General features: G+C 45.1%; 1 protein-coding gene across 1 annotated transcript in view; it reads right to left on the bottom strand.

Annotated features, from left to right (window-relative positions):
- Positions 1-10,348, bottom strand: part of ATRN (attractin) — a 179,528-nt gene extending 169,180 nt beyond the window's left edge. Inside the window, exons 1-3 of the mRNA XM_025200696.1 lie at positions 10,344-10,348; positions 8,480-8,563; positions 4,587-4,700 (exon numbers count right to left, since the gene is read on the bottom strand). Of these exons, the coding sequence (XP_025056481.1) occupies positions 4,587-4,700; positions 8,480-8,563; positions 10,344-10,348 (203 nt within the window). The remainder of the gene's footprint in view (positions 1-4,586; positions 4,701-8,479; positions 8,564-10,343) is intronic.
- Between the last annotated feature and the right edge of the window lie 883 nt (positions 10,349-11,231).

Here is an 11,231-nt window from a genome sequence, read left to right as displayed (position 1 = left end):
TCTCTGGGTGCGACCCTCTAGCCAATTCGCCACCCACCGGACTGTGTAGTCATCCAAGTCACAGCCTCTTAACATGTTCACTAGTATGGGGTGGGATACCGTATTGAAGGCCTTCCTGAAGTCTAAGTATATGACATCTACCCCTACTCCTGTGTCCAGGAGTTTCGTAACCTGGTCATAAAAAGAGACTAGATTGGTCAGGCATGATCTGCCTGCCACGAGCCCGTGCTGGTTTCCCTTCAGCATAATTTGTCCTGCCGGGCTCTCGCAAATGTGAGCCTTGATAATTTTTTCAAAGACTTTGCCAAGGATGGAGGTGAGACTGACTGGCCTATAGTTGCCCAGGTCCTCCTTCCTCCCCTTCTTGAAAATGGGGACCACATTGGCCCTTTTCCAGTCCTTTTCCAGTTTTTCCTTATGTCCAGTTTAAAACGGTCGTCCAGCAGTTTGTGACCATCAGATCTTGCCTTCCCTTGGGGTGCACTGTTGACCAGATGTTCTCCCAGTTCCTGATGCACACCCCTTATGTACTTATAGGCAGCCAACAAGTCCCCCCTGAGCCTTCTCTTCTCCAGGCTGAAGAGTCCCATGTCCCTCAGCCTCTCCTCTTAAGGCCTGTTCTCCTGCTCTCTGATCATGCGTATGGCTCTCCTCTGCACTCTCTCAAGCTTCTCCACATCCTTTCTAAAGTGTGGAGCCCAGAACTGGATGCAGTACTCTAGGTGCGGCCTCACCAAGGCTGAATAAAGCAGGAGGATGACTTCTTGGGTCTTGAGATGCATCAGTAGATGCAAGCCAGGGCTTTGTTTGCTTTGCTGGCTGCAGCATCACGCTGGTGGCTCATGTTCGGACTGTGATCAATCATGACCCCCAAGTCTCTTTCGGTCGTGGCGCTAGTGAGCGTAGCACTGCCGAGCCTATAAGTATGATGTGGGTTCTTTCTCCCAAGGTGGAGCACCTTGCATTTCTCCATGTTGAATGTCATAAGGTTTTGATCCACCTACCTTATGAGCCTGCCCAAGTCAGCCTGAATCCCCAGTCTATCTTCTAGTGTCACCGCACTTCCCCATAATTTGGTGTCATCTGCAAACTTAGCCAGCCCGCTTCTGACACCCAAATTCAGATCAATTATGAGTATATTAAAGAGTACTGGTCCAAGTACCAATCCCTGGGGGACACCACCAGTCACCACGCGCCACGCTGACTCGGTTCCATTGACTGTCACTCTGTTGGTCCAACCATGGAGCCAGTTCCCCAGCCATGTAAGGCTGTCAAGGCCGCAGTCCCCCAATTTTACTATGAGGACATCATGGGAGACCAAGTCAAAGGCTTTTTTGAAATCCACAAAAGGTTCATCCACAAGGGAGATGAGCTGACATCAACCTCATCTCCCTTGTCCAGTGTCTAGAGCTTTTAACTCAAACTCTAGAGGCGCGTCAGAAAAGTATTAAAAGAAACTGACCCTGGCCAACGTGATATAAAAGATCAGTTGACTAATATCAACATAGACTAAACATGCACCCCATTTGAAAGGTTCAAGGCAAGCGAACAGAGACCTGAAATCTGTCCATTAGAAGTACCTAAGCTCACATTTTCCTTCCGTTACTCCTTCATTCTCATTATGTGCATTTATTACCCCTACTTCTTGTATTTCGCCTATTTTCTTTGGAGATAAGGTCTGTGAAGTGCATGAAATGTGCCTACTCCAGGGTGACTCAGGTCTTCAGATTGTCTTCCAATATAAATATTGGTTCCCTGATGAATTCTGTTCATTTTCTGGCAACTCCTCCTGGCAACTATCCAGATGTTATCAGAAAGCCGTTTACTCTAGACATCACAACAGATAAGGGCCTTGAAGAGAAGGGGCTAAGTAAGCTTTGCACATACATTTAGGAAGGTTTTACAGGACAGCACAGTAAAAAGTAAAATGTGTTCGTGGAAGACACAGACAATGAAGGCTGGAGAGGAGAGGAAAAGAGCAAAAGCAGTCAAGATTGAGGACTTCAACAAGTGTTTCAGCAGCACTTAAAGTGAAAAAAAAAATTCTCAACAGATGCCTTTACTCTCCCTCCATCAAAATTAGATGCATCTGTTATTTCTTGAAGTCTGTTTACTGAACAAAACCGTCCTGTACTAATGAAGAGTGTAATTCAAATACCGACTAAAGCAGCAATCAAAAAAATAATTGGATGTATAACTTCCGTTCCCTTGAAAGTGCTGCTGTATTAAGCTCGTACTCTTTTTTCCTCAGGCGCAGACTTCTTGGTGATTTACAACACGGTTTTGAAGTATGAATCACAAAATGTTAATGTTGTGAACTACCTACACCCTCAATTTAAAAGCCCAACATTTTTTGGAAAGGATATGAGCACTGCAGGCACAGATCAGGTTCATACCACTGTTACAACAGCATACTAAGAATTAGCTTGATTAGAGCAAACTATTAGAAGTCACGATGGCATTTTTTCCTCAACTCACGTATCAGCTCACTGTGTGCTTTTAGGCAAGTTACTTTAGTCTCTTAATTCTGTAAAGTTTTCCAATAAATAAAATGAGAAAGACAATGTAATTGCGATTCCTGCTTAAGTTCACAATAGTTTAAAGGAAGTTCAAAAAAGCTATATTTCAATATGCCTGCTTTCAGTAAAAGAATAAGTGTACAGCCTCCATCCCCACAAAAATTTAAATTTTCTTTGGTAAGCTGAGATCCTTTTTAAGCATCATTTTTTCATACCTGTGGTCTATACCCCTATACTCATTTTCTTCGCCCCATACAGAGTAGAAAGGCACTCACAGAAAGTGCAAAGCACTTTTGAAACAGTATTTTAAAACTGAATTGAGGAACTGGGTAAGTTCAGCTGAAACAGTAGTTCTGGATACAGTTGGCCAACCAGATGATCACGGAGGATGCAAGTCCAACGGGTCATTACCCATTTGCACCTAAGCTGGAAATCATGTACCGTATTTCATGGTGTACAGGTTGACTCAGTGTATAAGTTGACCCCATTTTTTGGATCCAAAAAAATTTGGATTTAGGAACTTTGTAGATCCAGTGTATAAGCTGACCTAATTATTTGGATCAGAATTATGGGGTCAACTTATACTAGCCCCTGTATGCCCTCACTGTGGGCCAGGCACCCAGGAGGTGGACACATGCCGCAGCATTGCTTGCAGGGGATGGAGCCAGGCTTGGCACTCAGCTGGCGCGGCCCAAGCAGTGTTGCTTGCAAGGGATGGGGCCATGCCAGCTGAGCACCCAGCCCAGCCTCATTCCCTGTGAGCGGCACTGCCTGGGCCGTGACAGTTGAGTGCTAAACCTGGCCCCATCCCCTGCAAGTGGCACCAGGCTCAGCACTCAGCTGGAATGGCCCCATCCCCTGCGAGTTCACTATGGAGATGTCGCTCATCTGGGCACCGAGTCTGGCCCCATCCCCTGTAAGCAGTGCTGCCTGGGCCGCACCAGCCGAGCAACGAGCCCAGTGCCGCTCGCAGGGGACGTGAACGGGGTCATTGCTCAGCTGCCATGGGCCAAGCAACATTGTTCACAGGGCATGGGGCCAGGCTCGGTGCCCAGCCAAGCAACACCTCCATAGTGATGGCAAGGCCCGCAGGCTGTGCTCGAGCTGGGCCCAGGCCCCGTGGCCTCCAGCGACAGGGATGCTGTTGGTAGGTAAAGAAGGTCAGCTCGGGGCCAGGCTGGGATTTGGCCAGGGCCAAGCCAGGCCAGCGCTGCGATAGAGGTCAAAAGTATTGATATGGTGTATGTATAAGTCGAGGTTGAATTTTAAGACTTAAAAATTGGGCTTCAAAACTCGACTTGTACACCGTGAAATACAGTAATTCAAAGTGAAGGAAGCGAGAGCAATGATGCCTATTGCTACAAACAAACAGACGTTGACATCAGCACGTCAGTTTTAGGACTTTAGTGGGAATGTAAATTATTAACCTTTTGCACTAGCCACCCGGATGACTTGAATAACAACTAGTATGGTACGTGCCCTGGGAGAATCTCATTTCATCTGCACAGGTTTTTAAATGATTACCCCATCACTGTGCTCTCTGAACATCTTCCAAGAGAAGCAAACAAAAACATTTCTTCCTAGATAGCTGGCAGGATCAAGCTTAACATTTTATTCTTTAAAAACATGGTTAAATTATGCAAGTCTGAGGATACCAGTTGGTTTGCAAGGAATGCATCACAGCAGCAGTTGCTAGTTCCATCTACAGGAGCACACCCTATATAGTTGTCTACCACAAGTAACCCCATCTCCTACAGGCAGATAGGACTGGCATACTAAATACCCTCCATAAAAAAGGCTCCAATGTTTTTAGCAAAGGATTTTTTTGCATATAAAAAACCATGGATGTGTGTTTACTCAAGTACATGAATAACTGAACACAGGCAGCAAAAAAAAAATAATCATCATTTTTACTGTTGCTGGCCTATGGTTTAAGAAACGGTACCCTTACCATCCACAAAATACACATTGTGCCATATACTTTGGTTACTAGAATACATTTTTAAACCTGAAATCAAAGCTGCAGGCATAATATACAAGTTTCATACTGCATGCTGTGGGACTTACCTAAAGGCTGCAAGTAACGGTGCGTAAATTGAGTCTCCATCATACACGTACAAATGGTCCCAACTGCACTCAGTTGCAAAGTGATTAAACCGAAGCCTTAGGATTGTGTTTGGCCTAGAGGGAAAGAAGGGGGAAATGAAGTTACAATTCAAACAGTACATAACTGACTGCACTTGCAAGCTGCCGTGATGTGCAGTTCAACTCTCAGAACAACTTAGTTACTGTATTTGTTCAAGATACGTGGACAAACGCACCTCAGGCATCAGACAGTGGATTCTTTTTTGGCTAGTAATGTCTTCTGCAGGCACGACTATACTACCTGCCTCCCTGCTACCCCCCTGTTGAAGGTCTAAAAGGTAACGGCGACATAACTGTCCATTTCTTTGCCAATACCAAATACTTTGGTCAAGAAATGGGAAGAAAAGTGGGCATGGAATTCATGTGGACAAGATCTCAAAGGACTGCAAATTACTACACAGTAAGTCGCCTGTCATTCAGTTGATTACTCGCACACATTTCACTCTGGATGACCAATATGCAATTCTCTGCTTGGGAGGTGGGTAAGACTTAAACATAGGATGCAAGACAGCCTAACCAAAGCACACCACAGATTTAAAAAGCTTCTCCCAAAAAGAACAGTACTCGCTAGGGATGTGAACTGAGCTCCAAATAGATGCCTTAGTGATTTCAGACATGCAGACCTCTTGTTACAACAGGGGCCGAGAGAGCTCTAATATGGCCCGGCAAATCTAACCTGGCTAACTCACAAGGTCTTATACAGGTGGAAACTTAGATAATCTGTAAAGATAATGCCAGACACTAACCTTCTCTACAAAAGCCAATGCAACCTGTGCATGTTCCTGAACGATTCCACCAGCCAACATGAAAGGACAATGTTCTTGCTACATCAAGTGCATGAAATTTAGCTTCCCCTGGGACTGACTGCATCATCTTCTTGGGGGGAGAAAATGGGGAATGGAATAGATTGCGTTTCCATGCAACTTGAACAGCTTGAGGAAGAAACTTCAAGGAGGCCCAAAAAGCAACCCTGCCCTTGTGCGACTTTGTATAAGGAGGACAAGGCTATGAGGAGCTGAAGCTCCCCATCCACTACAATGCAACACACACCAAATAAAGCACTCTAAAGTTACAGCGAGTACAGGGAATGGGCTGCCAAAGGCTCACTAGGGAGACTCTTAAGCCCTGCTAAAGGATATTGCTGTTCCAAGAGATACAGGGCCTCCAAAACGAAGGAAAAAGCATGCAAATCATGTTAGGAGTCTGAAAGCCCACTGGATCATGTGTGTAGCCCTGGATAGGAAAGCAAAGCAGAGAAATTACCATCATGTAAATCTTTACAGACTAAAGGCTAATAAGCACTCCTCTACTGCTGAAATGAGCATCAAGGAGAGACTTGATGGTAGAAACTCAAACAGAAATCTTCCACTAAGTTTGTAAGTCAGCCAAGCTGGGGCTTTCTTGCTCTGGAACAGAACACTCTGAACTTCAGCCTAAGGGTTTTTGTTCTGTGGACACGAGCCAGCCAGCATCCAGGGCCATCAGTGCAATACTGCTGGGAGTGGCTGTAGGATATGGAAGTTATTCTGCAAGACTGGAGGCTGCACTTAAGGTGCAGACAGAAGTGACAATTTTTGCCAAATCTGGCCCCTGAAAGTGTTCTACAGCCACGACCAAACACAGGCACGTGGCTACAGAGCACCTTAAAAGGGCCCAATTATATGAGGGTTCATATAAAGGCACTCCAAACTGGAGTACCTTCATTAACTTCCGTCTGTGCATGCCGGGAGCAGGGCTAGGCAGAGATACAGCTTCTCTCCCTGAAACAGCCCCAATTTGGAGTCTGATCACCCACCGTTCTGCCCCAACAGCTAATACTTGTTGGGTCAGAAGGATCGGCCTGACTCATGGTGCTTTCTGTGAAGCACCATGAGTTAGACCCGGGAGCTACATTTCTGTCTGCGCCTTTAGAAGAGACATCAGCTCCAAGCACCTGGCCCATGCTGGGACTATCAGAGCCAGTCCTACATCTTTGCCACTGTTTCCTCAGAGCCCTGTCTCTGGGGAATCAGACAAAACATCTATGATGGTGATGCTACTCCTTGGATTAACTGGACTCCCTCTGGAAAACTTCACTTGCAAAAGATGGTCTGTCAGAGTGCAACTTTGCCTAATCACGCAAAATTGTCTGAGAACTGCTTGCTGGGTTAATTCACCACGGCGTTCTGAAGGACAGGAAGGTGCAGCGCCACTGATATGATCTGATTCATAATTCACAAATTTGGGAGCAAAACGGCTTCCTCCCAAAGCAGAGATAATATTGGCTCTGTCTGTTGCTGACGTAATACATAGTTGTTCAATTATCAGCACCTAGAACAGAGGTGGACAAAATCAGGCCCATGGTGGACTCCATTTCCCAGCAGCCCCTGCCCTCCATGGAGACCCGGGAGCAGCAGGGCCATGACGGCCTGCGACCGCAGCACATCCGCACTCCCAAGGTGTCCGTAGAGAGTGGCATGGGCAGGGTGGGGAGCTGCTCTGGGGCCAGGATCTTGCAGTGGTGACAGCGCAGGCCAGAGTCAGGGTCCTTGCCTTGAACTTACAAAGATGGATGCATTTGTTGAGATAACGATGCAGACAGCCCATCCCTTTTCTTTGTGACAAACAAATAATGAAGGTAAAACCCTGACCCTGAATCACGAAGTCACTTCCTCTAACAGGCCAAGTTGTAGATGGCATTTTACTACTACTTTCAACAACAGGCACCTTGAAGAGGAACAATACAGGATGGTAAGAAGCAACTAGAAATGTGTAAAGTATCCCTTTGTTGACAATCTTCAGCAGTCTGAGCCCAGGTGGTGGCTGTAGAGGACACTGGTTTGCAAGGCTGCATCCCACCAAGGCCAAAGTTAATGAGCATATGGATACTGGGCTGGTCTTCTTGTGAGATTTGTGCTTTTTAGAGACTCCTTTTATCAGCAAAGAAGTTCCTCTAAGATCATTCATTATGAAAGCCCCAGAAAAGAGGGAACATGAGTGAAAGAGGAGCTGCTCCTTATTCAGAATCTGACCAATTCAGCTTTTCTTTACAGATTTAGAGCAGCAATCTCATTTAAAACCAAGCTGCTTCGTGCATCATAGATGACCATTCACAATTTGAAAGAGAGAGGGAAAGACTGGTTTTGTAACTGGCGCCAGCGCACACACAAAAAGAAGTCCAACAAAACTTGTGACCATTATGCCATGAATCAGATGACAGTCAGAGGATATACATTAGAAGTGCCATTCCTAAAAATGACTGGAAAACAACTACTGTAACCAACAGATCATTGCAATAATAAAAAGGAAAGAAAGTTGAGGGTCTTTCACAGTTTAGAAGACTTTTGGGAAAAGGTCACCTCTTCCTCTGAAGTCATTATGGTCTAATGAGCAAATATACATTTGAAGCGCAACAAAAGTTCAATATTTCTATAAAAATTGAATTTTCATGTACAGAAGATTTTTTTTTTTTTTTAAGTTTGATCTCTCTACTTATAGCATTATAAAAAAGTTACCAAGGCAGTTAAGCAAAATACCTGAAACCAGGATATCTGGAGGATTTGCAACTGTATTATTTAAGACATTTTTACACAGATCCAAAGGAGTTTGAATCAGGTGTGCAGACTTAACAAGACGCAAGTTTTATAATGCAAACTTTAGAAACTTGGATTCAGAAGGGAAAAGAAACAGTTTCTTGTACAAGTGTTTTTCCCCTATAAAATTTCATAAAAGATGAGCAAAACTAATGTCAAAAACAAAATATTCATTTAATTGTATAGCAGGTAAAAGAAATTACTGCAAACAAAGCCCTGGGAAATTAAGAAGTGGCTACTTACCTCCCTTCAATAAGCCACGTGCATTTTGTTTTGTATTTGTAATTTCCAGGCCCATCTGTTACATACCCAGAAGGTCCTGTTAACCTGCAATTTAAAAAAAATTACAAATGTAGGTTTCCAATATAATTAAATATTACGGTCAAAAATAAAAAGAGACTCAGCTTTAAAAAATATAACCAGAATTAAAATACCCAGCAATTCTGTTTTCATGTATTGAAAGGCTATTACAAAAGCAAGCAAGTAAATAAATGCAACATAAAATGGGTCAGGTAATTAGGATTCTGGTACTGTACTCTTGGTCTGTCTTTTCCCAGTAGCCAGCCTACTCTTATGCTATGCCAGGAAAGTCAGTACAGCCGGTCTCCGTCTCCTTCTCAGAGCAGAGATTCAGAAAGCCTATTTAACTAGATAACTGAAGGCAGGTATAGAAAGAACATGATTTGTTCGCACAAACTGCAAAACTGCTCCCAAAAAACACCACTTTCAGGACAGGAAAAAAATTATTTTCCGAAGTGACGTCTCAAGGGGAACTCTAAGTTTCTTCTAATTCGCTCTGTTATGATTTCCCGCGTTTCGCACCATTTAAGAAAATAACCCATCCTTTCCAGAACCAGGGTCAGTGATATCACATTTCTCCTTTGAAGACGGAGGATACATGCCCAGGGTAATCATCCCTGTTCGCCACGTTAGCTTGTGACTGCACAACTCTGCCTCCTTGGACAGTCGAAGATTACCCTTCATCACCATGATGGAGCGCATCCCAAACAGGTGATTTCAGATGCTTTTTCAGATGCACAAAACCCAGCACTTGAAGTGATTGCATAAAAATAAACCCATGACTTAGATAGGAACCAAGGAGTAAGAAGATGCTCCAGCCAGTAATTAGTATACTGTTGTGGGCTGAGATAATAAGCTTGATTCAACTGTACAGTTCCCCCATGTGCCCCCCACCAGAAGTTAACTACCTCCAAACCAACATTCAAACCAATAGTTAAGACCCAGACCTGTGGGGCTTTTGCAGTTGGCATAATAATAGCGTACTACGAGCAACACAAATGCAAACGTTAAGGACATAAAATCCAGTCTTAGTGAAAGGCAGGAGATAAATCCAAATGCAAAAGCAGGTACCCAAGTATAACCTCATAGGTTAAGACTAAGCAACTGAGTAGCTGGAAAAAAGTTGGGTTTTTTGCAACTCAGTTTGTCTAATAAAAAGAGATCACATCTACCCAAAGAACCTTGCCTGCCTATGTCCGGAGACCAACACAGCTACAACCAAAACCCCAGAAAGACTAAGCAATACATCTAGCAAAAGCAGGCTATATGTCCTCAGATTAAAGCAGGGGTGTCAGATCGGCTGACTCCAGCGTACAGAGCCCGTCATCCAGCCTGTGGGGCTGCCTGGTCTTGGAGAGGCCACATATGCCAGCCTCATGCTCGTCCGAGCAAGCATAATGAGCACGGAGCCAATCCGTAGGCCTGTTCCAGCTCGTGCACGTGCCCCACACGCAGTCTGCTTGCCAAGTCCGACCGAGTTGGATACCTCCGGGCTGGCAGAAATGCCTTTACACAGAGGAGGTGCACATCTCGAGTGCCCTGACTTTGCCTCTTTCCAGCTCCTGCCTTTACCTCACTCATCTTGAAACAACACGTGATACTCTGCCTCCTGCTTTAAGTAATGAGGAGTCCTGTTATTTCAGGAACTGTGGAAATCGGAGCTTTCTTCAGGAAATAAACGTGAAAAAATTCCAACCAAATCTTCCCGCGTGTACTTGACTGGGAGGAGGATCGGGTATGCCTTCCAGTATACACCAAGCCAGCTTCATTCACCTTCCCTTATGTGCCAAGCTCTTCCGGCATTTACGCCATTGTGTTCTCTATGCACCTGGATTCCCTGGAGCTTACGAGATTCAAAGCAAATGTTACGGGACCCAGAAGAGACTATACTGGGTCCTGCTGCTGGAAGAGCAGCTGAGTAACTCAACTATACCAATGACCTCTTCCCACCAGAACTGTCTCCAAGGGAAAAACAGCCTGACAGTAGCAGGAGAAGAAAAAGGGACTCTAGGTTCACTCGGGTAACAACAGGATAACAGCTGAATTAGTGGTAGGCACTATTCACCCCCTAGACATTCAACAAACACTGAAGTGCAATATTCAGGCAACTGCTGATTATTATACAGAACTGAGAGACAAGAAAGAGGCGCACCAGAGAAAAAGGAAAAAAAAAAAAAATCATGAATATTTGCAAAACATTTTGCAGGCATTCGTACTATATACAAGCGCTAGGTATTTTCAGATAGGTGAGGATGATGTTCACAGAGTCGGAGACAACGAAGGCTGTGCGAAGCTTTGGTCGCCAACTCGATTCGGAGATTTGGCCCGATTCAGCAGCCGAATCTCCAAATCTAATTGGGAGACCCATTAAAAGGTCCGAATCTAATCTGAAGCCTCCAAATCGATTCAGAAAAAAATTGGGGAGATTCGGATCAGCCAGGCAAGCATAGCCAGGCAGCTGCAGGTTCTCCCACAGCTACTCTGGCTGTGCCCACCTCTCCCTGGGCAGGAGGAGCCGCAGGAGAAGCCCCCATGGCTGCCCTGCCCGGCCCCATTCCCCCCCAGCACTTAAAAAAAAAAAAAAAGCCCTGCACTCACCAGCTCTGGCAGCAGCAGCAATCAAGGTTCATGGTAGAGCCCGCACCCCCCATGCAGCACAGGGCAGTGGGGGAAGCAACCTGGCACCTGCGGGGCA

The sequence above is a fragment of the Alligator sinensis genome, unplaced genomic scaffold (assembly GCF_000455745.1).
Source record: "Alligator sinensis unplaced genomic scaffold, ASM45574v1 scaffold12_1, whole genome shotgun sequence".
In the NCBI taxonomy this organism is placed as follows: Eukaryota; Metazoa; Chordata; order Crocodylia; family Alligatoridae; genus Alligator; species Alligator sinensis.
Note: the sequence above shows the minus strand (reverse complement) of the source record. Positions and strands in the feature narration are given on the sequence as shown.